At 50.3% G+C, this 25,438-nt stretch overlaps 1 protein-coding gene across 1 annotated transcript in view; it reads left to right on the plus strand.

Moving 5' to 3' along the window:
- Window positions 1–25,438, plus strand: part of LOC138076182 (uncharacterized) — a 168,243-nt gene that overhangs the window by 22,798 nt on the left and 120,007 nt on the right. The window contains exons 10-21 of the mRNA XM_068968400.1: window positions 613–778; window positions 2,814–2,999; window positions 3,127–3,279; window positions 5,109–5,253; window positions 7,801–7,959; window positions 8,720–8,844; window positions 11,216–11,404; window positions 19,676–19,831; window positions 20,316–20,500; window positions 21,420–21,602; window positions 22,671–22,762; window positions 24,665–24,828. Coding sequence (XP_068824501.1) covers window positions 613–778; window positions 2,814–2,999; window positions 3,127–3,279; window positions 5,109–5,253; window positions 7,801–7,959; window positions 8,720–8,844; window positions 11,216–11,404; window positions 19,676–19,831; window positions 20,316–20,500; window positions 21,420–21,602; window positions 22,671–22,762; window positions 24,665–24,828 — 1,903 coding nt within the window. The remainder of the gene's footprint in view (window positions 1–612; window positions 779–2,813; window positions 3,000–3,126; window positions 3,280–5,108; window positions 5,254–7,800; window positions 7,960–8,719; window positions 8,845–11,215; window positions 11,405–19,675; window positions 19,832–20,315; window positions 20,501–21,419; window positions 21,603–22,670; window positions 22,763–24,664; window positions 24,829–25,438) is intronic.

Below are 25,438 nucleotides of genomic sequence, written 5' to 3' on the forward strand. Positions count from 1 at the left end.
TAATGAGGGGCTTCTGTTTAATGCGGGGCCACCTGCCAGTTGTTGACTCCTGTTCTACGCAAGGGATTCTTATCCTATGAGGTGAGTGTAGTTGGTTTGGGGAGAGCAGAGGACTCACATCATCCCAAACTGCTGTGTCTCCAGAGTGGGCTGAATTGCCAGGGTTTAGACTGGGCTTCCTTGGCAGGTCAGAGGGTAAAGAATCTACCTGCAATGCAGGAGATTCGGGTTCAATCCTTGGGTTGTGAAGATCCCCTGGAGAAGGTAAATGGCAACCCACTCCAGTGTCCTTGCCTGGAGAATGCCATGGACAGAGGAGCCTGGTGGGCTACCGTCTGTGGGGTTGTACAGAGTCAGATACAACTGACCGACTAACTTTCATTCAGGGCTGCTGGTGTCTCCGGGGCCCTAAGAGCACAGAATCCCGGCCAGGCTGCCTGGGTCTGGCTCAGCCCCTTCCTGGGTGTGTGAGCATGGATGCGTCCCTGCCTTACCTCTCTGAGCCTCTGATTGCTCCCAGATGACCAGAGGCTACACGAGGGAGGTGTCCTGGAGGACACTTGGGCGTGTAGGCCGCCATCCTGACATTCCCTGGGCCTCTCTCCATGTCAGGCAGCCGCTGGTGGATGCCCTGCCCTCCTGTGGCACTGAGGCCTGCGTGGGCCTCATGGCAGAGCTCATCATGTCCGGGGAGGTGGAGGCAGACGAGACAGAGGCGTGGCTCTGGTTGCTGGCCTTCGTCCCAGAGCCCACAGATGCTATGGTCCGCGCGCTGCTGGTGAGCCCTGTGCCCTGCCCCCACCCATGTGGCCCCGCCCCTGCTCCGCTGCTGGTTGGACGCAGCAGGGAGGGACGGGGGACCTGCTGTCCTCCAGGCTTTGTGCCTCTGCCTGGTGGGGCCAGTGGAGGCAGATCAGAGAAACGGGGTTTGACTCTCAACAGTATCCCAGCCCGCTGCGTGATCCTGACCTATCTGAGCCCGTTTTTCTGCTCTGTAAGATGGAGATCGAACAGTATTTGCCTCTTGGGCTCGTGGTGAGAAATGAGATGCTGAATGTAAAGCACTTCTCTGGATGCCTCGTGGGGAGACCCAGCGGTTTAGAGCTGCTATTGTTCTTGTAATCAAGCGTATTTAATGAGTCTCAGGATTAAGAAAGCATGTGAAACTAGGCTAGCAATTTTTAACAACCCAAGGAGGTCCTATTTAACCCCCATGATGCCTCTATGATGTAGGTCCTCTTATCCCTCCCATTTTACAGATGAGGAAACTGAGGCCCAAGGAGGCTGGGCAGCTGGCCAAGGTGATGCAGCTGCTGTGCCTTTTTCTTGGACCATGGGCCCTGTCCTCACTCACTTGGGGGGCATGTCCTCATTCACCTGGGGGCATGTCCTCACTCACTTGGGGGGCGTGTCCTCACCCACCACGGGGAGGGTTAACATCACTCCTCACTGCCCTCCCAGATTGACAGGGGGCCAGGATTCAGAGGCCACCAGTGGGGAGTGTATGGGAGACCCCTGGGCTGGCTGATGGCGGGGAGGTGTCTCCAACAGGATCTCTCAGGCCCTCATGCTGGTCAGACTCTTGACTAACTGTCCAGGTGGAGTGTAGGGAGCACTCACCCCTGTCCCCACCGCCCCGATGCCTGCGTTTACAGTAGGGCCAGTCCATGTAGGCTGTGTGGTTGGCTCCATTCAACAGGGAACTGGGCACTGAGTCAGAGCCAGGCTAGGACTGGGCCCAGGGGGCATTGCTCACAGCCTAACAGGTGACACGGTGGCCACACAGACATCAGTGCCCTGCAGCGTCTGTGGGGGCTCAGCCAGTGCCAGGCGGGGTTGGGCATCCCCTTCTTTCCTTTCTCTCCCTCCTTTGTTTGCTCAGCAGAAGTGCAGAAGTGTGGGAGGTGGGGGACTTTCCACCCCGCTTTAGAACCCAGCCTGGTCCCTTACCAGCACGACCTCAGGCAAGGTGCTTTCTCTGCTTTGGGATGGGGCGGACTGATAGTCGTTCTGATGTGCGCTGAGTGTTATGTACACACTGGTGTCGCGGCTGTGGCCACTTGCCAGGGACACAGGGAGCAGAGCAGGTGGGTCCCCGGGCTGGTGGAGTCCAGGATCTTCGCTCGCCTGTCTCCTGCCGTTTCTCATCCTGCTAGCCCAGAGCTCGTGCCTCACCCCATCGCAAGAACGCACCGACCCCCAGTTGTCACAACTTACGCTGTCTCCAGCCTTGCCAAATGTCCCCTGTCAGCCTGAGATACTGTTGTCCATCCTGGATGCACAGAAAAGGTCTTCTGGGGCATTACACAAATAATTTTATTGGTTTATTTAATTTTGGCTGTGCTGGGTCTTCACTGCTGCGTGGCCTTTTCTCTAGGTGCGGCGAGCCGGGGCTCCTCTCTAGTTGCAGCGTGTGGTCTCGTTGCCGTGGCTGCTCTTATTGTGGAGCACGGGCTCTAGGGTGCACAGGCTTCAGCAGTTGCAGTTCCCAGGCTCTAGAGCACAGGCTCAGCCATTGTGGCGCTTGGGCTTAGTTGTCCCGTGGCATGTGGAATCTCCCTGGACCAGAGATCGAACCAGGGTCTCCTGCATTGGCAGGCAAATTCTTTACCCTTGAGCCACCAGAAAGGCCCCTGGGGCATTTTAAGAAATGCTCCCTGCAGGTCACACCACAGGCAATTTATTCAGACCCTCAGGAGTGGCGGGGTGGGGGTGGGGGCATCTGTATTTTTAGGAAGCATCCCATGGGGAGGCCTGTGAAAGACCCCTTACCAGGGTTCTTGGCTGGGGTGGGGGCCGGTTTCTGTCCCCAGCCTCTGCTGCAGACCCCGGGGGCCAGCTCCAGCGCCTTCCTGGGCATCTCGGCTCTGGTGCACAACCTGTGTGTGTCTCTGGACGGGCCCTGTGAGCAGCTCTCTGGTGTCGGCTCCCTTTTGAGGATCCTGGGGGATGCCGTGGATGCCAACTGCACCTTCCGGGAGCCCTCAGATGCTGATCAGGTGAGGACAGCCCACACCCTGGGCATGGGCCCTTGAGGGAGTCCCTGCCAAGCAGGCGAGCTGTAGACTGGGCGGGTGGGCTGGACACCACCACCAGCCTCAAGGCCCCACTGTCATCTTGTTTCAGCTCCTGTTTGTGCTGAAGGCCATTGGCAACGCTGGCCGGGCAGCCACAGCTCTCACCCCCAAGCTGAGCACTTGTGCCTCCCTGAGGAGCTGCCCCTCTGAGATCCGGCTGGGGGCCATCCAGGCCTTCCGGAGGGTTCCCTGCTCTGCGGACGTGAGCTCCTGGGAGTTATTTCACCGGGGTTGGCATTGGGCAGGAGTGGGTCTTGAATTACTGTTAATGCACGTCTTCACTTGTTCATTCGTTCATCGCATTTACTGAGCACCTACTATGTGCCGGGCACTGGCGTGAACAGGTGCCCAGGTCTCTGCTCTCATAGAGCCTGGATCTGGGGTAGGGGGTCCTGTATTCATCGCATACGCAAGTAAGCGAGTGATTACTAACACACCACACATAAGCCATCTGTGCTGCAAACCCGCTGGTTCAGGGGTCAGCAAGGTCCATGGTTGACATCCAGCTTATTGCCTGTTCTTGTAGGTAAAGTGTTGTTGAGATACAGCTCTGCCTGTTCATTGATGTGTGGTCTGGGCTGCTTTCTTGCTTTGATTGTGGAATTGAGTAGTTGCAACAGCGACTGTATGGTCTGCAAAGGCAAAACAATTGACCATCTTTCCCTTTGTAGGAAGTTTGCTGACCCTGGACTAGCGGCTCCTGCCTCATTTAGTCAGAGTCCTTCCTGGGATCTGACCACTGATCCAGGAGCACCTCTTGGCTTCATTTCCTGCTTCGCTCACCCGCGCTACTCCTGCCCAGCCATGCTGCCTCCAGGGCTCACTTCTGCCTCAGGGCATTTACACGTGCTCTTCTCCTTTCACTTTTTACTGTGGGGGATCTTCCTTGGCTTCCTTTCACTTGCAGCTGACCTTTTCAAGCTCCCGCAGGCATCCGGCTGCCCTATTTTATTTTTCCCTTTTTAGCAGTTATGGGCTTACCAGGTGGCACTAGTCGTAAAGAACCCGTCTGCCAATGCAGTAGATGCAAGAAACATGGGTTCGATCTCTGAGTCAGGAAGATCTCCTGGAAGTGGGCATGACAACCTGCTCTAGTATTCTTGCCTGGAAAATCCCATGGACAGAGGAGCCTGGAGGGAGACAGCCTATAGGATTGCAAAGAGTCAGACACTACTGAAGTGACTTAGCAAGCAGCAGCGTACTATATGTTCACCTGGTTTACTATCTGTCTCTCTGCACTAGAATGTCAGCTTCAGATGGACAGAGCGGGGTTTGTCTTGCTCACAGTTGTTCCCTTGCAGCTCGCTGGGCACGTGATAGGTGCTCAGTTAATGTTGCTGCATGAGTGGATGGGTGGATGGCTGTGCTGTGAAGGGAACCAGCAGGTGCTGAGGGAGAGAGTCACGGGGTATGGGAAGTGGCTTGCTTAGGAAGGGGGGCATGGGGAGTATCTTTAGAGGGAATACCTCCTGTGAGTCTGTTGCTATGGTGTTTTCACAGATGTTTCACAGATGATGTTTTCTTGGAATGTAGCCGCACCCACCTGTTTACCCATTGTTTGCATGGTGCTCAGTCGCTAAGTCATGTCTGACTCTGTGACCCCATGGACTGTAGCCCACCAGGCTCCTCTGTCCATGGGATTTCCCAGACAAGAATACTAGAGTGGGTTGCCATTTCCTTGTCCAGAGGATCTTCCTGACCCAGGGATCGAACCTACGTGTCATCTCCTGCATTGGCAGGCTGATTCTTTACCACTGGCACCACCTGGGAAGCCCTTACCATTGTTACTTGTGGAAGTTGATAAGGCTCTGTGCTGGGGCTCTGGGGAGTTAGGTATTAACAGTGACTGGGTAAACTCCCACGTCCCACAATCAGGCCACAGGTGAGAGTGTCTGGGAGCAGCAGAGACTTTGGGATAGCCGGGTCAAGGCAGCTGGACCCCTGCTGAAGCCAGAGCAGACAAGGGGACATGGCGCTCTCGGGTCGGGGGGGGTGGGCTCTGGGTGATGGCTTTCCCTTTGCCCGAGGCAGCGATCCGTGCTCTCCAGCCTGTACCAAAACGCCGAGGAGGATTCTGAGATCCGCATCAATGCCTACCTGGCCCTGATGAGGTGCCCGGGCAAGGAGGTATTTGCCCAGGTGCGACATACCCAGGCCAGAGAGCAGTCCACCCAGGGTGAGCAGCTGCAGTTGGGGGGCAGGGGCTGGCCTGGTTGCCACCAGATGGGTGCGGGGGTTTCCAGAGCACTCTGCCTCCATCCCTCAGGTGTCCCATCCCTTTCTGTTCCCCTTCTTTTGCCACGCCATCTGGACAAATAACCTCACATGCTCCCCTCACCCCGGTGGCAATTGAACAACCCAGGAGAAGTTGTTTCCCTCTGGTCCTCAGTTTCCTCATCTGTACAATGGGGTGACAGTCGCTGAGCTCCTTTCTAGCTTTGGCCAGGTCATGGCATACCACCTAAAGGAGAGAAGAGAGGAGAGACTTGAGGCCAGGGACAGTGTCTGTGAATCTCAGACCCCTTGTGGGGTCAGAGTTCCTTTTAAACAGGTAGAACTTCAAAAAATAAGCTCAGCTAACTTTTGAAAAGTTTTTTTTCCTGGTGCACAGTGATTTGACATAATTCGCAGTGAGTTGAGTCTGGGGACTGCCTGACTGGGTTCCGGTCCCAGCTCAGCCACTTCCTACCTGTGTGCCTTTGGGCAAATGGCCAAACCTTTGTGAGCCTCAGTTTCTCCATCCGTGAAATGGGGGTAATAACAGTACCTTCCTCATAAAGGAAGCATAAAATGAATTAATACAAGAAGGCATTTAGAACATTGTAAGTGCTGTATGCATAGCTGTTTACTGTCCATGTTATTATCACTGCTGCTGTTATTGTTGTTATTCTTCAGTCATTCAGTCGTGTCCCACTCTTTGAGACCCTGTGGACAGCAGCGTGCCAGGCCTCCCTGTCCATCACCATCTCCCGGAGTTTGCTCAAACTCATGTCCATCGAGTCAATTATGCCATGCAACTGTCTCATTCTCTGCTATGATTATGCAGCCAAAATTTCAAAGCAGACGGCAAGATATAAATGGAAAGTTAAAGGCCGCCTTCCTTGCCTCCTGATCCCTAAGTCCTGTTTTCTGAAGGCACTGACTTTGATCATTCTCTTCTGTGTCCCATCAGAACATGTAGTGCATGTATGAACATGGATGTGTTATGACCGTAACAACAGCAGCCACTCAGGATCATGGTGTACACACTGGTTGTGCCCCTTGCCTCTGCCTTCAGTGTGTCCGGGAGCTCTTTCCACATCAGGGTACTTGGGTTCTTAGCTGCAGCTGCGGGATGCTCCACTAGGAGGCTAAACCATAGTCCACTTTACCAGTCCCCAGTGATGGGCATTTAGATTTTTTTTTCTAGTCTTTTGCCATGAGAAACAGCAACCAAAATGAATCTCTCTGTCCATCCCCCTTCAGACCCTTTTGCTAATCTAGCCGGAGGATAATTTCCCAGAAGTAGCCAACAAGAGGCTTCCCAGGTGGTGCTAGTGGTAAAGAACCCACCTGCCAATGCAGGAGATGTTAAGAGACGTGGGTTTGATCCCTGGGTTGGGAAGATCCTGTGGAAGAGGAAACGCAACCCACTCCAGTATTCTTGCTTGGAGAATCCACACGGACAGAGGAGCCTGTCAAGCTACAGTTCATAGGGTCTTAAAGAGTTGGACATGATGGAAATGACTTAGCACACACACACTCAGCCAGCATAAAGGTGTGCACACACGTTTGAAAGTCTGATGTGATGCTGCTAAACTACTTTCTAAAGAAATGACACCTCCCCAGCCCCCAGAGGGAAAGAAATGGTGCTACTCGAAGCCGCAGTTTGTTGTTGGCAGTTTCTAGTGTGGGATGGGATGGGTGGGGCTGTTCTACATCAATAGACCACTGGGCCAAGCCCCTCAGAGGGGGTTAGCCAAGGGGCAGCCTTAATAGATACCCTGCGATATCAGGCTTGTATGTTGCCTGATGGGAGCAAAAACATTCTCATCTCTGTTTCATGGTGGATTGTTCTAGAAGCTCCCTGCTGGGCATTCTGAGAGCCTGGGATGAGCAAGGGGGTTGGTGTTCCCAATTAGAATAATATCCTCTGTTGGACTCCTTTCCCTTGGTACACTCATTTCATTTTTAACTCTCCGGAGAGCCTCAGAGGGTCCCCATCACAGACTGCATGTTTACCTTTTCCCAGCCCTAAAAGATACTCAGTCCTTTAGGTCCAGACTCTGCTGTTGACTGATCTGCGCAAACTGCCCTGGGAGATGGGTCATTATAGTTCATTTTACCGATGAGGAAACTAAGGCTCAGAGAAGTGGAGTGACCAGCCCAAGGTCACACAGCTCATGAGTGGTGGAACTGGGTTTCAGGCTCAAGTCTGACTTTCAAACCAGGGCTTTCCCCACACTCTCAAACCAGTCCAGTGGGCTCCCTTTTCCTTCAGGAAAGTGCATCAGAATGCCCTGTGCAGCCTAGATTTCCAAGTTCCATTAAGGCACTTCTGTTTGCTGTTTATCTACAAAGAGGACGTGGTTGCCAGTAGCTAGGCTCCTGAGAAGCCCCTGGTGGGTAGAAATAGCAGGACCTGGAGCGGGAGGCTGGGGGTCTTTTCTCTGTACTGTGTCAGCTGTGGGCCCTCCCTCATCACCCTCCCCTCCCCTCCCCTCCGGCTGCGACTGGACGCCAGTGGGCTCCTTTGTGTGGAGTCACCTCCTGCAGCTGTTGGAGACTGACGACCCCTTGAAACAGAGCCTCCGGGAGGCCGTCCCTGAAGATATTGTCAGCCGGGAGTTCCATCCAGAGGTGTGGAAACACTCGTCCTACTCTGACGTCACCTTCCGCTCAGGTATGGGCATCTCTGACCAGCACTGTCCTCCTCGGGGACCACAAAGGCTTGGGGACCCGGGAGTTCTGACTCCAGAGGACGTGTGGATAAGGCTGAGGCCATGTCTGTTGCTAAATGTCCAGATATTCACATGCCATCTGCTTGATTTTTTTTTCTGTATCCTCATAGCCACCTGCCATTTTTGTCGGAAGAGGTAAAAAATAGTTAAATATGAGCCACCTCATAGCATTCAATGAAATAGTACTTCCATCTTTTCTCTAAACTGGTTCTTTTAAATTTACTGTTATGCTAAAGGAAAACCTCTTCAGTTTAATTCTAAAAATAGGGTTGTCCTAAAAAGAGATTCAGTGACCGTGAAACACTGTTGTTGAATTCCCACGGGTTCTCGCCTGCTGAGGGCGGTGAGTTTGAGAACTGCTTTTCCCTGGGTTAAAAAGGGAGATTAGCATCAACCAGAGACAACTGCTTCCTTGTAATTAAACAGAATCAAAAAGAGACCCCATTCTAGGTTAAGTATCCAGCCCCCGTCAGCTACTTGGAAAGCTGGGGGACAGGGTGGGGTGCTCTGGCTGCCCCCCACCTATCAGCAGATGTGGGTACATTCGTAACCTTCCCTCTGCCCTTGGTAAGGCTTACTTCTGAGCTTCCTGTCCTGGCTGAGAGGATGCACTCTGTGTCTAGCCCTGTCTCCAGCCCCTCGGCTGTCCACTCCTGCCCTGTGAGTGGCGTGGTGGGCACTGATCCTTTCTCTCTCTTCCAGCATCAGGCACCCTGGGAGCCAACCTGGAGGGGACCCTTCTCTTCTCTCCAGCCTCCTTCCTCCCCCGTTCTGCCACAGCCAACCTGACCATCCACGCTCTTGGTCATGCCTTCAACCTCCTGGAGGTAAGAGGGGTCCTTATTTCAGTCTCTTCAGGGTGTCTCCTGGGCTTGGGGCCAGAAATCATCCCATCCATCCATCTTTCCATCCCTCACTTCTTGTGTCTATCGATCTACTCCCAGCCCCCAGCCTCCACCCACCCATTTATCTGCCCGTCCACCCATCTACTCATCCAGCCTACTGACTCATACATAAATCCATACATCTATGACCCCCATCCCTCCTTCTCATCCATCTATGTACCTGCCATTTCTCTCCATCTACCCTCTCACCTACTCATTTATCTTCCCAGTCATGCACCCATCCACCCACCTATCTATCTATGCACCACTTAGCTACCCATCCACCTCTCCATTGCCTATCCATCACCCCATCCATACAGTCACCCATCCATCCTTCTCATCCACCAATCCATTTATGTATCTTCCCACCCATCTCTCCATCTACACTCTCACCCGATCATCTTTATTCTTTCAGTCATCCACCCATCTATCCACCTGTTTATTAATACCTACGTACCTACTCATCTGTCCACACACTCTTCCGTATGTTTATACATCTGTATCCATCCATCTTTCCATCCATTCTTCTATCCTCACCCATCTATTCACTCACTTACCCCTACTATCTCTTCGTTTACTCTCTCATCCACTATTTATTCATCTACCCTTCTGCCCATCCATACATCTGTCAGTCTCCTCACCCACCTTTCTCTTCATCTGTTCTTCCTGATCTATCCACCCTTCTATCCATCTATGCATCCATCTGTGAACCTGTCATCAACTGCACAGTATCCATCTTCTACCTAACATGTGCCAGGTACTATGCTGTGCGCTGGGCTCGGAGAATATGATGATGATGCAGAGATACAATTCCTGCCTTCTTGGTGCTCACAGCCCAGAGAGATAGACAGATAAGAAATGGGTAGACACGTCCATAGAACAATGGCAACTTTAAGTAGTGAGCTGAGAGATCTGAAGGATGAGCGGGAGCAGCCGTGTGAAAAACTGAGGGAAGAACCTTCCAGGGGGAAAGAGGGCAGTGTGTGCAACGTTCCTGAGATGACAGAGGGCTTGGTGTGTTTAAGGAACAGAAATAGATTAGAGAACAAGAGGAGAATAGTAAGATGGGAACTCAGGGAGGGAGCAGGACCATGTTGAGGAAGGGTTTCAAGTTGGGGAGTGACACGCAGTTTGAATGTGGAAAATGATTTGTAAGGGGCAGCAATGGAAGAGGGATGATCTCTGAGGTCATGTGCCCAGCAAGCTTTGAAGTAATGTAATACCTTGGGGCCCTTCCATCTCTTCCCCCCAGGTCCCTGGAGCCTGTCTGAGGGAGGGTGCTCTGTGCCCTATCCCAGCACTTTCTAATTTATGGAGAACTGGGGACTTACCATCCAAACTTTGCCTGCTGGGCACCTGAGCTGAGATCTGCCAAGGGCTGAACCTCTGGTAATTTCTCTACAAATGCTCTCATAGACATCTAGATGAGAGGTCGGAAGGAAACGATGTAAGAATGAGTGAACACATGGGTGGATGGATAGGTAGATGGAATGAAGGAAGGACTCATTCATTCATCCATCAGATTTTGAGAATCAGTCCGGGTTCTCCAGAAAAGTAGAATCAATAGGGCTATAGAGGCTGACAGGCCGACCCAGGGGAACTGATGGTGGAGTTCCCGTCTGAAGACAGGAAGAACCAATGTCCCAGTCTGAAGGCAGTCAGGGAGGAGAAATGCCCTCTTATTTGGAGGAAGGGCAGCCTTTTGTTTTATTCAGGCCTTCAACTGATTAGATGAGGCTCACCCTCATTATGGAGGGCAATCTGCTTGACTTAGTCCACTGATGTAAATGTTAAACTCATTAAAAAATGCTCTCACAGAAACATCTGTAATAACACTGGACCAAATATCTGGGCACCCCACTGCCCAGTCACGTAGAGACAGAATTAACCATCTCACCAGGCATTGAGTGCCCTTGGTGAGTGAGACACAGGTCCCTGCTCTCAGGGAGCTCAAGATCTTGCAGGGAGACACATAAATTAGTCTGAGTGTAACTTTGGAGTATTGTGCTTGACACTCAGAGGAAGGGGTAATAACTTTGGTTGGGGGTGGGATGTATGGAGCCGGTGATACGGGAATTCAGGGAAGGCGTCCCAGAGGTGGTGACATTTGAACCAGGCCTCAAAGAATTGGTCGGAATTCTTGCTGTGTGTCATTTGCCAAGCAGATGGGGAGCTGAGATTGTATCTCTTGACATTTGGGCCTAGATGGGCCCTAGGGAGCCTGGAGCCCCCTGTTCAAGCTCCCAACCCCACAGCTCTTGGTTACTATTATAACCACGTTACTGTCCCCTGAGCCCCTGACTTTCCTTCCCAGTTGGGGCTCCGGCTGGAAAATGCTGAGGAAATGGCCCGCAGGCTGTTTGGCCCAAAGTCATTCTGGGGGCAGGAAGAGGAGAGACAAGCCCAGGCGAAGGAGCCCCCAGAGGCAGAGCCAGGGCCCACACCGGCCAACCCAGCCTGTCCAGGAGAAAGGTCCAGAAGGATGAGAGACTTGCAGCAGAAGGTAAGGGAAGCACCTGTGCCCACCTCATTTCACCCACCCCCCGTCAGACGCCAGCTTGGGCTTTGGGACTGGGGGACGCAGGTGTCCATGAACTCTGACCCTTCCCTCCCACCCCTACCCCCTTACAGAAGCAAACTGCTGGTCCAGATCTCAGCAGGGAGCTGCTAGCCTGCCTTCTTTTGAAAAACCATTTGATATATCATCTTTTGAAAAACCGTTTGATATAGAAAAGTGCCCACTTTGGAAGTGTGTTTCCATCAGTGAAACATCCTTGTAACCAGCACCCAGACCCCTCATAAGCTCCCCAGAGGCACCCTTCTGCCTCCCTATTCTGGTTTACCCACCCATAACCAGAGGTAAGCAACCACTGTTCTGACTCCTAATAGCACTGAGTAACCTTAAAAAACAGCTTTGTTAAAAAAAAAAAAAATCAGCTTTGTTGAGGTGTAATTGCCCTACAATAAATGGTATGTGTTTAGAGTGTTGACGCATACTGTTTGACAAGTTTGGACATATGTAAGCACTGAAGGGACTTCATTGATGGCTCAATGGAAAAGAATCTGCCTGCCAGTGCAGGGGACAAGGGCTCCTTCCCTGGGTCAGGAAGATGCCCTGGAGGAGGGAGTGGTGACCCACTCTAGTGTCCTTGCCTGGGAAATCCCATGGACAGAAGATCCTGGCAGGCTACAGTCCATGGCTTGCAGAGATAGACATGATTTTGTGACTGAGAGACAACAGCAATACACCATGAAACCACTATCAACTAAATCAACATATCCATCACCCCCAAAGGCTTCTTAGTCTCCTTAATCCCTTCTTTCTGCTCCAACCCTGCCCCCCTATTGTGATATGCTTTTTCTGTCACGATGGACGAGTTTGCATTTTCTGGAATGTTCCATAAATGGAATCATGCAGCATATACTTTTTTTCTGTAAAGCATGTGCTGCTTTCTGACCTCACTCCCTCTGTTCAGTGTAATTATTTTGAGATTCATCCATCGTGCAGGGTATACTAGTAGTTTATTTCTTCCTATGGTCAAGTAGTGTTCCGTTGTAGGGATGGACCTCAGTCCGTGTAAGTATTCACCTGTTGATGAACATTTGCATTATTTCCGGTTTTGGGGCTATTACAAGTAGGGCTGCTATGCACATTTATGTACATGGTGGTGGTTTTAGTCACTAAGATGTGTCCAACTCTTGCAACCCCATGGACTGTAGCCTGCCAGGCTCCTCTATTCATGGGATTTTCCAGGCAAGATACTGGATTGACTTACCATTACAAATCTTCATGTAAACATATGTTTTCAGGTTTGGGGTAAATATTGAGGAATGGGATGGCTGGACCATATGTTTAATTTTTTAAGAGATAGCTAAATTGTTTTGCAAAGTGGTTGTACTATTTTGCATCTCCACCAGCAGTGTAGGAAAGGTCTAATTCCTCCACATCCTTGCCAACACTTGGTAGGATTAGACTTTTTAGTTTTTGCCATTCTAATAGTGTGCGGTAGTATCTCGTGGCTTTATTCCCTAATGCTGCTAATGTTGAGCATCTTTTCATGTGCTTATTTGTCATCCATGCATCTTTGGTGAAGTGTATGTTCAAATATTTTGTCCTTTGTTTAAAAAAAAAATTGGGTTGGTTTCTTAAGAGCAAGTTTCAAACATTCTTGATCTATTCAGAACACAAGGCTTTTGTTAGCTGTGTAACTTGCAAATGCTTTCTCCCAGGGTATGGATGGTCTTTCCATTCCCTTAGCAGTGTCTTTTTCTGGCCATGCTGGGTCTCCACTGCGGTGTGCAGGCTTCCCTAGTTCCGGCACCCAGGCTCTAGAGTGCACGGGCTTGGTAGCTGCAGTAGTGGGCTTCTCTTGGTTGCGGTGTGTGTGCTTAGTTACCTCACAGCATGTGGTATCTCAGTTTCTTGACCAGGGATCGAACCCACGTCCCTTGCGTTGGAAGGCAGACTCTTAACCACTGGACCCCCAGGGAAGTCCCAGCAGTGTCTTCTAAAGAGCAGACATTCGTGATTTGGATAAAGTCAGGTTTATCCATTTTTTTTATGTGTAGTGTTTTGAGTGTTAACATCTAAGAAGTCTTGGCCTAAAGCAGTGTTACAGAGATTCTTGGAACCCTCTGGAGACTTCCAGAGTTCTCTGCGCAACTCTTTCCCCTCTTGTCCTCTGCCCTGCAATGTCCAGTCACCTTGGTCTCCCCAGGCTCCCAGATCCGTAACTCCAAGAGTCTGCCCTGCCGCACTCTGTTACCCTCCCAGCCCCTCAGCCTGAACTCCCTCCAGGCGGGGAGCTGAGGCTCACTTGCTATTTCCTGTTTCTTGGGTTCACCATCTTGCATTGCCTGGTGGTGTCTAATGTCTTGGGAACTTTTGTTTAATCTGTTTCATCTGAGTTTCGAGTTGCTCCACACCGGGAGGTAAATTCAGTCCCTGTTGCTTCAATCTGGTTGATAGTAGAAGTCACATCTAGTTCCTTTTGTGAACTTTATGTAAATAGAATCATTTACATGTACCCTTTTGGGAAAAAAGTGACGTTCACGTAACATAAAGTTAGCCGTTTAAAAATATGCAATTCAGTGACACGTGATACATTCACAGCATTGTGCAACGACCACATCTGTCTAGTTCCAAAACATTTTCGTCACCCCAAGGAGACCCCACCTCCGTTAGTGGTCACGTGCCGTCCCCTCATTTCCCAGCCCTGCCAACCATGAATGTGCTTTCTGTCTCGATGGATTTATCTGTTCTGGACATTTCTTATAAACAGAATCACACAATATGTGGCCTTTTGTGTCTGGCTTCTCTCACCGAGCATGTTTTTGAGGTTTATTTGTGTCATAGCATGGATCAGTACTTCATTCTTTTTTTCCATCGCACAAATAATTCCTTTCTTAATTGAAGTATAGTTGATTTGTTATGTGATAGTTTGTGGTGTACAGCGAAGCGATTCAGTTATATGTGTGTGTGTGTGTGTGTGTATACATATGCACTTTTTCAGATTCTTTTCCATTATAGATTATGACAAGATATTGAGTATATTTCTCTGTGCTATACAGCAACTTCCCTGAATGAACTTCATGAACTTCCCTGCAGTGGTACTGTGGTTAAGACTCTGTGTTTCCACTGCAGGGGATGAGGGTTCAATCCCTGGTTAGGAAACTAAGATTCCACATGCTTCATGGTGCAACCAAAAAATACAAAATTTAGGAGCTTCCCTCTTGGCTCAGCTGGTAAAGAATCTGCTAGCAGTGCAGGAGACCTGTGTTCGATCCCTGCTTCAGGAAGATCCCCTGGAGAAGGAAATGGCAGCCCACTCCAGTATTCTTGCCTGGAGAATTCCATGGACAGCAGAGCCTGGTGGGCTATAGTCCATGGGGTTGCGAAGAGTCAGACACGACTGAGTGACTTCACTTTCATTTTGTACAGTAAGTCCTCTTTTTTATCTATTTTATATATAGTACTGAGTATATGTTAACCCCAAACTCCTAATTTATCCCTCCCCATCCCCTTTGCCCTTTGGTAACCATAAGTTTGTTCTCTATGTCTGTGGGTCTCTTTCTGTTTTGTGAATAAGTTCATTTATATCATTTTTTAGATTCTACATATAAGTAATATCATACGATGTTTGTCTTTGTCTGACTTTACTTAGTATGATAATCTCTAGGTCCATTCACAATGCCGCAGATGACATTACTTCATTCTTTTTTATGGCCGAGTAGTATTCCATTGTGTGTGTGTATCTCACATCTTCTTAATCCATTTATCTCTCAGTAGACACTTTGATTGCTTCCATATCTTGGCTGTTGCTGCTATAAACATTAAGGTGCATGGTGTGAAGTGGTTTCGATTTGCATTTCTCTAAAAAAATAATTAAAGACGCTTACTCCTTGGAAGAAAAGTTATGACCAATCTAGATAGCATATTCAAAAGCAGAGACATTACTTTGCCAACAAAGGTCCGTCTAGTCAAGGCTATGGTTTTTCCTGTGGTCATGTATGGATGTGAGAGTTGGACTGTGAAGAAAGCTGAGCGCCGAAGAATTGATGCTTTTGAACTGTGGTGTTGGAAAAGACTCCTGAGAGTCCCCTGGACTGCAAGGAGATCCAACCAGTCCATTCTGAAGGAGATCAGCCCTGGGATTTCTTTGGAAGGACTGATGCTAAAGCTGAAACTCCAGTACTTTGGCCACCTCATGCGAAGAGTTGACTCATTGGAAAAGATTCTGATGCTGGGAGGGATTGGGGGCAGGAGGAGAAGGGGACGACAGAGGATGAGATGGCTGGATCACTGACTCGATGGACGTGAGTCTGAGTGAACTCCGGGAGTTGGTGATGGACAGGGAGGCCTGGCGTGCTGCGATTCATGGGGTCGCAAAGAGTCGGACAAGAAAGAGCAGCTGAACTGAACTGAATTGACTGAATAATTAGTGATATTGAGCATCTTTTCATGCACCTGTCGGCCATCTGTATGTCTTCTTTGGAGAAATGTCTCTTTAGGTCTTCTGCCTGTTTTATGACTAGGTTGTTCTGATACTGAGCTGTGTGAACTATTTATGTATTTTAGAAATTAATCTTTTGTCGATTGCATCATCTGCAAATATTTTCTCTCAGTCCATAGGCTTTCTCTTTTTTTGTTTATGGTTTCTTTTGCTGTGCAAAAGCTTCTAAGTTTGGTTAGGTCCTGTTTATTTTCCCTTTTATTTCTTTTGCCTTGGGAGACTGACCTAAGAAAACATTGCTACGATTTATGTCAGAGAATGTTTTGCCTATATTCTAGGAGTTTTATGGTGTCATGTCTTATGTTTAAGTGTTTAAGCCATTTTGAGTTTATTCTTGTGTATGATGTGAGAATGTGTTCTAACTTCATCGATTTACAAGCAGCTGTACAGCTTTCCCAGCACCACTTGCTAAAGAGACTGTCTTTTCTCCAGTGTATATTCTTGTGTCTTTTATCATAGATTAATTGATCTTAGGTGTGTGAGTTTACCTGTTCCATTGACCTATGTGTCTGATTTTGTGCTTCATTCCTTCTTAAGGCTGGATAATATTCATTGTATGGATGAACCACATTTTGCATGTCCCTTTCCCCACTGATGGACTTTCGGGTTGTTCCCATCTTATGACGATTGTGAATAATGCTGTCCACATCCTCTTTTTTGTGTCTGACTTCTTTTGCTTAAAGTATGTTTGTGAGATCAATCTGTGTTGCTGTGTGTACTTACAGCTTGTTCATTTTCCTTGCTGTATAGCATTCCATGGTGTGAACACACCACAGTTTCTTTATCCAGCTATCCATTTACTGTTGGCAATGTCCTTACCCAGTTTTGAAGCCAGTTTCTGGCTTGTTACAGGTAGCATGTTCTTGCGTGTGTCCCTTTGGTGAATATCTGTGGATACATTTGTTCCATGTGTGCACAGTCGTGGACTTGCTGGGCAAGGGCTGTGTGTATGCGTGCTTCCTCTGGTTTCCCACTTGATACTAGGACTTGAGTATTTTTCTTCCTGAAAACTTACTGTATGCAAACATTTTAATACCCATTCTGTGGGTGGGGACCTTACTTTACATAACCTTTTCCCCACCAATGGATACTGAGGTTGTTAGTCCTCTCTTGGTGTTATGTTATTTCCATGTACATCTGGGGGTGATCAAGGTGGTGGCTGAGGCATTTCCTCATGTGTTCACTCACTAACCATCAGCCATGACCCCCACACAGCCCAGGAACACAAAGATGATCAGGGTGTGGTCCCTGCCGTTAAAAGCCTCTTGGACTAAATCTGAAGCCAGTAAGTAACTTGAATGAGGGCTGTGGGTTGGATATAAATGTGTTTTCTTAGAGTCACAATCCCACAATTTCTTAGAATAACACAATTGGGCTGTTACTTTCTCACTTTTTTTTAAGGCTCTTTTTGGTTTAGGTTTTTTTTTAATCAGTCAGTTAACTTTTGGGTGCTCGGGGTCTTTGCTACTGTGCGCGGTCCTTCTCTGGTTGCGGCGAGTGGGGGCTCCTCTTCACTGCGGTGCTCGCTTCTCCCTGCGGTGGCTTCTCTCGCTGCGGAGCACAGGTTCTGGGTGCGCGAGCTTCAGTAGCTGCAGCGTATGGGCTCGGTAGTTGTGGCGCATCAGCTTCGCTGCTCCGTGACGTGTGAAATGTTCCTGGACCAGTGATTGAACTTGTGTTCCCTGCCTTGGCAGGCGGATTCCTAACCACTGTGCCACCAGGGAAAGTCCTGTCTTCTCGCTCTTATGTTCACTTTGCAAGATATATTTTGCACAAGTGCAGTGATGAGTGGGACTTCCCCGGTGGCTCAGATGGTAAAGCGTCTGTTTGCAACACGGGAGACCTGGGTTCGATCCCTGGATCGGGAAGATTCCCTGGAGAAGGAAACGGCAACCCACTCCAGTACTCTTGCCTAGAAAATCCCATGGACGGAGGAGCTTGGTGCAGGCTACTGTCCATGGGGTCGCAAACAGTCGGGGACGACTGAGCGACTTCACTTCTTCAGTGATGAGTGACAGTAGTCCTTGGCCTGTGTGCTGGAGAGATGGTAGGGCATGGTGGGGACTGTGGTAGACAGGCTTGCAGCTTAGGCCTCGGCTCACTGGCAGCCACCGCTCAGTTCTGAATGCCTGTTGCCCTTTTGGGGAGGGGGAGACTGGGGGGCAGTGGGAGACAGGCCAATATTTCTCTTCTTTTGAGAAGCTGGGTATCTGGATTTTATATAAAATCTCCCAGGTTTTAAATAGTAGAGATAAATTTTTAAAAATACATACTGCCTGAAATATAAAGACCAAGAAACTGTCACACACCAGAGGAGAGTGAAGAGACATGATACTAAACACCACGTGGTGCTGGATTGAATCCTGGAACAGAAGGAAGATGGAATGGAAAAACCGGTGAAACCCAAATAAAGTCTGGAGTTTAGTTAATAACATGCTGGTGTCGGTTGCCTCGTTTTCACTGTGCGTCTTGGTCGTGTAAGATGCTAACAGTGGAGGAAACAGGCTGAGGTGCGTGGGAGCTCTCTGTAGCTTTGCAACTTTTTCCAAAAATGTTTATTGTTGTGGCTCAGCTGGTAACGAATCTGCCTGCCATGTGGGAGACCTGGGTTCGATCCCTGGGTTGGAAAGATCCCCTGGAGAAGGGAAAGGCTACCCACTCCAATATTCTGGCCTGGAGAATTCCATGGACTATATATAGTTCATGGGGTCGCAAAGAGTCAGACACGACTGAGCGACTTTCACTTTCATAGCTGATTTACAATATAGTGTTAGTTTCAGGTTTGCAGCACAGTGACTCAGCTTTCCACATGTGAATGTGCTGTGCTTAGTTGCTCAGTCATGTCCGACTCTCTGTGCAACCCCATGGACTGTAACCTTCCAGGCTTCTCTGTCCGTGGGGATTCTCCAGGCAAGAATACTGGAGTGGGTTGCCATGCCCTCCTCCAGGGGATCTTCCCAACCCAGGGATTGCCAGTCTCCCATACTGCAGGTGGATTCTTTACCAGCTGAGCCACCAGGGAAACCCCCATATATGTATATCTACTCTTTTTTAGATTCTTTTCACATATAGGGTATTAACAGAGTATTGAGTAGAGTTTCCTGTGTTATATATAGTTACTTATTAATTATCTATTTTATATGTAGCAGTATGTGTCAATCTCAATCTCCCAGTTTATCCACCCCCCTTTCCCCTCTGGTAACCATAAGTTTGTTTTCTATATCTGTGACTCTATTTCTGCTTTGTCAATAAGTTCACTTTAGTATCATTTTTCTGGATTCCACGTGTAAGTGATATCATATGATATTTGTCTTTCTCTGTCTGACCAACTTCACTCAGTATAACAATCTCTAGGTTCATCCAAAGGGCATGAACTTGGGGTTTGCTGCAAAGGGCATTATTTCATTCTTTTTAATGGCTGAGTAGTATTCCATTGTACCACATCTTTATCCATTACTCTGCTGATGGACACTGGGGTGCATCTATGTTTTTGAATTGCAGTTTTGTCTGGCTATACTGCTGGATCATATTCAGCCTGGATTTTTAAAAGCCTCTATTATTTATACACACGCATTGCACTGGGTGTTGGGTAGACTGTGCAGGTGTAAGAAAATATGTCCCAGGTTCTGCCTGTGGACCATGAGTTTTGCAGTTCCTGTTCTGAACCCCACAAGCCCTTGACCTTTCTCTCCAGCTGCCCCTTCCCCCTTCCAAGGTCCAGGTGCCTTGCCCGGCTAAGCCAGACCTGTTCCTGGTCACAGGTGGCCCGGAGGCACGGGGAGCGGCAGGCGCTGAAATGTCAGCTGAGCATGAAGGTGTTCGGGCATGAGTTGAGCTTTGTGAACTGTGGGGTGATGGGGAGCCACGTGACGCACCAGTCCCTGAACCTGGCTGAGCTTGCCATCAAACTCCTGAAGGTACCTCAGGCTGGGCTTGGCCCATCCCTGCCATCTGACCTGATGATGTTTCCTTTGATGCTCTGGGGGAATACTAAAGTACTTTCAGACTCAAGAGCATGAAATTTGGAATCAGACTGCCCAAGGTCAAAAATTGGCTGCACTGCTTACCGCCTTGGGCATATTGTTGAATTTACCGTGGCCTCAGTTTCTGCATCTGTGAAATGGGCGTGATAGAATAGTGCCCTGTACCAGGTGTGTACGGTGGGCCCACACCCTGGATGGGCCTGGATGCCTGACCTCTGACTATGACCTGCAGTAACCCGTCTTGGTTCAAACCCCAGTTCTGCCGGTTTCTAGCTATATGGGCTCAGCTGGGTTATTTTTATCTGTTTTGGGGTTCTGTTTTTTCTTCTGGAAACTGGGGACAATGATAAGGTTCTGTCTGAGGGTCGTGAGGGGCGAGTGAGGGGGTCACGTGCACTGTGCGGTTCTCTGACTGCAGGGCCAGGAGGTGCAGGTGAACCGGAGGCTGAACCTAGCAATGCAAGAGCTCACCTTTCCCACCATGTCTGGCCTCCCAGCCCGGCTGACCCTCAATGTCTCGGCTGCCGTCAGCATCCGGGTCCGAGGGACAGCCGACTTCCAGCAGCGCTCAGATTTCTCTGTGAATGGTTACGTCAAGCCCAGGTAACTGGCTCCTCAGATCTGGGGGAGATAGGTGGATCAGAGCCTCCCCCTGCAGAGAGCTGGGGCATCAGCATGCGCTGAGTGGGGAGCCCTGCTCTGCTGACTACCTTTATACCAGCTACTGTAGATGGAATGTTTTTTGTGCCAAGAGACTAAAGAGATCCTGGGCAGTTGTGCCCACTTTACAGATGAGGAGACTGAGGCTCAGCAAGGTACAGCCTCCATGCCCAAGGTACCACAGCAGCTGGGATTCACAGCCTGTGTCTCAGCCCCGCTCTTCCCTCTGCCCTCTCTGCCTCTTGGGGGAGAGGGTGGGAACAGAGGGAGAAGGAGGAGCATTTAAGGTACAGGAACCCACATGGCCACACACAAGGCGGACACTTTTCTTATTTCCATTAAGGGTTAAGGAAATTGAGACTCACAATGAGTGCACAGCTGACCCAGGGCCACACGGCAAGGATTTTGAGCAGAACAATGCTCACCTGTCTCAGGTCAGCTGGGTGACTCTCCCAGTCACCAAGCTGACCTGCCTTTCACTTCTGGGTCCAGTGTGGGGAATGTGGGTGTCCTGTGCTGCCTTTTGTTGGGCATAGAGACCTTGGGCTTGGGCTCTGACAACTGGGGCTCCAGACTGGCTGTTCCATGTCCCAACTGTGGAACCCATGCAGGTGGTGTCACCTCTGTGAGCCTCGGTTTGTCTATCTGTTAAATGGGGCTAATGATGGTGAGGGTTCGATGGCAAGGTATAGATTTCTTGGCCCACATGGAGTGTGTGGTTAGTGATGGCCGCAGCGGAGGGGCTGCTCTGACTCAGGACCATGGAGTGAAGCTGGCAGGGGGTTCGTGGGTAGTGCATGGGTTGGCACTGGTTTGGCCGTTGCCTGGGGCTCTAGGCTGCAGCCGTGTGCTTCTTCCTTAGCGTGCTGCTCCAGATCTCGGCACAGATGGGCACAGTGGGTGCCCTGGGGCAGGCCGGGCTGAGGTGGGTGACTGGTATCCACGGCACCGCCAGCCTGGATGGTGGGATCCAGGCGAGGAAGGGCCAAGACCTCAGGGTGCATCTGAACACACCAGAGGAGGTCATGGAGCTGTTCCGCTTCAGGTGAGTTCCCTAACCTGGGGAGGGAGCCCATGAATATGTCTGTGTGTGAGCACTGGTGTGGGTGTGGGTGTCTGTGAGAGTGTACATGCCTGTGTCTGAGAGTGTGTGCCTATGGGTGTGCCTGTGAGTCTGTGTATGTGATTGCATGTCTGTGGGGGTGTTTGTGAGACAGTTTGCCCATGTCAGTGAGGGGTGTGTGTGGGGTGTGTGTGTGTGGGGGCGTGTGTGTGGGGGTGTATTGGGTGTGTCTGTCAGGGTAGGGCGGGTGTCTCTGTGACAGGGGCTGAGGGAGACCAGGAGGTGGGGACTCCCACAGTGCTCAGATCTTTCCGGGGGTCCCTCCTGGGGTCTGCTCTGCCCCAGCCTCTTGGAGAGGTGATACTTAGAGAGCAGTGAGTTCAGAGGAAACAGGAGGAGCCAGACTGCCCCCACCTCCACCTCCTCCCTTCCCTTGCTGGAGGCACTGTTGCCTACCCGACCCTCTCCGGGCAGCAGCCAGTGGGGTCTCTTTTTACTTGTCCATTAAATCCTATCACGCTCCCCCTCCCCTATTTAAAATCCCTTGCTTGCATCCAGGATAACCCAGCCGGCATGCTTGCCCTGCCCGATGGAGGCCTTGCCCACTCCCTCACCCGCCTCCTGCCGCTACGTCCCCCCTCTCCCTCCCCGCCATTCTGACCCCCTCACCACCCTTTTGTCGGTGGTCCTAAAGAGCGCCCTTTATTCTCACCCCAGGGCCTTTGCACCATCCCTCTGGGAGGCCGGCTCCTTCTCATCCTATGATTCTCTGACCAAATATTACCTCTGCAGTGTCCCCTCCAACCCCCCCCACAACTAACCAATGCCTTGCTGTATCCCCAAGATGGATGCTATGCCCACATCATCCCATATTTTAGGATTTTCGTAGCGCATGTCACCCTCTGTGTTCATGGACTGACTCCCCCACCAGCGTGCAGGTGCCCCAAGGGCCTGTCCGGTTCCTGGTGGGACCTGCCCCAGCGCCTCGCCCTGGTGGGTTTATGGATGAATGCAGTGACTCACCTGGCACTTCCCTCCCTTCGCACCCAGCTCTCAGCTGTATCTCGTCACTGGGGATGGTGTGAGGAGCCTCAATCACGTTCCCAGCCCTTCCGAGGCCCAGTCCTGTACCAGCAAGGAAGGTGGGTGCCAGCAGGCCCTCCGTGTCATTGTCCCAGGATGGGCGTCTTGGGGGCTGAGGGGTAAGATAACAGCTCCAAATTCCAGAGTTGTCTTCTGCCCTGAAAGTACTTATGCCCCTTAACTCAGTGATGCTGTGTCTAGACTCTGTGTGTCCAGTTACTCAGTCACGTCCAACTCTTTGTGGCCCCACGGACTGTAGCCTGCCAGGCTCCTCTGTCCATGGAATTTTCCAAGCAAGAATACTGGAGTGGGTTGCCATTTCCTTGTCCAGGGGATCTTCCCGACCGAGGGATTGAACCCATGTCTTTTGTATCTCCTGCATTGGCAGGTGGGTTCCTTACCACTAGCACCACATGGGAAGCCCTCCCTATACCTTATGAAAATAAGCCAAAATAGCTTTAAAAGGGCTGAATGCACAGAGATGTTTGTTGCATCATTATTTACAGAGCAAGAAAAAAAAAAAAGATGGCAACTCAAATATCCAGCAGTAGGAGAATGGCTTATTATGATGGCCTTGAGCTAAGAATAGACTTTTACATTTCCAAACGCTGAAAAAATAGTCAAAAGAAGACTATTTCAGAACATGTGAGCAATTAGTGAAATTCATATTTCAGTGCCCAGAAATGAAGTTTTATTGGTGCAGAGCCACTCCCGTTGTCTGTGGCCTTTCTTCAACAACAGCAGAGCTGAGTAACAGCAAACTGCGGTCACGGTTGTGTGACCAGCAAAACCTCAAATATTTACCATCTGGCCATTTACTGAAGAAGTTTGCCAACTCCTCGTTTCATAAAATACTGAGATATCCCGTAACTTTTGTAGTCCGTAAAGAAGGGCATTTTTTTAGTAGATTTTTTTTGCATTTCCTCTTTTATGTATATATATATGTATGTATTTTTGGCTGCGCTGGGTCTTCACTGCTGTACACAGGCTTTTGTCAGTTGCGGTGAGTGGGGACTACTGTCTCTTGTGGTGCATGGGCTTCTCACTGTGGCGGCTTCTCTTGTTGCAGAGTGAGGGCCCCGGAGCAGAGGCTCAGTAGTTGCAGCGCAGGGGTCAGTAGTTGTGGCATTCAGGCTTAGTTGCCCCATGGCGTGTGGGATCTTCCCGAGCCAGGGATCAAACCAGTGTCCGCTGCATTGGCAGGTGGATTCTTGACCACTGGACTACCAGGGAAGTCCTGAACTTCATATTTTAGTAGCACAAGAACACTCTTTGATGATAACATCAGGAGAAGGAAGAGAAGGAGGTCGGTCAGCTGCAGATCTGGCAATCGTTTGGGGGGTAAAGTGGGGGAGGGGCCTACTTAAGTTACTTCTTTAGGCTAAACAGTGTCCTGAACACTCACTGAGCCGTAAATCCTCCCAGCTACAGCATGGGGCTGGATCTATTATCAGTCCCCATGGACAGATGAGAAACACCAAAGCACAGAGATGTTAGGTCACTTGCCCAAAGTCACACAGCTGGGCAATGGCAGAACGGGAATGCAGATCCAGGCTTTCTTGCTCCAGAGCCTGTGTCCTACATCATACTGCCGGATATTCTGATAGTCTACATGAGGGGTCCTGAACCAGGGGTGATTTTGACCCTACCCTTGCCCGGGGGACAGTTGGCAATGTCTGTTGACATCACTGGTTGTCATACTGGTGTGGGAGGTGCTAAAGGCATCTCATGGGTCGAGCCCAGGTCCCCCACAACAAGGAATTATCCAGGCCACGGGTTGAGAGTGCCAAAGCTGAGAAACACTGGTCTACACAGCACCACCTGCTGTGATTAATGACTAAATGACACTGTTTCTCCGAAGAATGTGGAGATGCTCTTTCTTTGCTGATGGGAGCATCCGTGGCCCCGCCTGGAGCCCTCATCTCTCTCCTGACTGGTGGTACCTGCTTCCTTTCCCACAGCATCCCACAGCTGGGGCTGGCAGCTCTGCACTGAGGTGCACTGGCCGGCCCCTGACCAGCCCTTCCTGCTCTCGGTGCCTGTGTCCGCGGCCGTGACGCTGGAGAAGCAGGACCGGGGGCTCCAACAATATCTGCTGGAAGCTGCCTACACCCTCCACCCCCAGGTAGGCCCTAGGGAAACTTCTTTCTCAACCAGATTCAGGGGCTCCCTAGGTCTTCTACTCAGGGGTCAGCCTTGAGCATCACTCATAAAGACAGGGGCCTCCTCCCCGGAGCTGTTGGGCTGGGCTTATAGTTCCCCTCCTGCCTGAGGACCCTTGCACATGCTGTCTCTGGCTTGTTGGCTTGTTAACTCTGAATCAACCTTCATAGCTCCATTCAAGAGGTCACCTCCTCAGGGAAGCCTGCCCTGATTACCCTGAAGTGGCCATATTCATTTGCTGTGTACTCTAAGGGGACTGTGTTCCTTCCCTTTCAGTCACATTTGTGTTCGTTACTGAAGCTGGTTAATTAGGATCTGTCTTCCCCACTAGTCACTCAGTTCCTGGGAACAGATCCAGTGCCTTTCTCACTCCTGGGTCCCCAGCAGCTGGCACAGAACAGACACTCAGCAGCCTCCTATCTGACCTCCCAGTTCCCACTCTTGTCTCCTTCCCATGTGTTTTCCACCAGCAGCCAGACAGAACTTCCCAAATTCCTAAAGGATTGTGTCCGTCCTCTGCTCAGGACTCTGCGGTGGCCCCTTTCTCTCTGTGTAGGAGCCGAGTGCCCTGA

This window comes from Capricornis sumatraensis, chromosome 3, assembly GCF_032405125.1.
Source record: "Capricornis sumatraensis isolate serow.1 chromosome 3, serow.2, whole genome shotgun sequence".
Taxonomy (NCBI): Eukaryota; Metazoa; Chordata; class Mammalia; order Artiodactyla; family Bovidae; genus Capricornis; species Capricornis sumatraensis.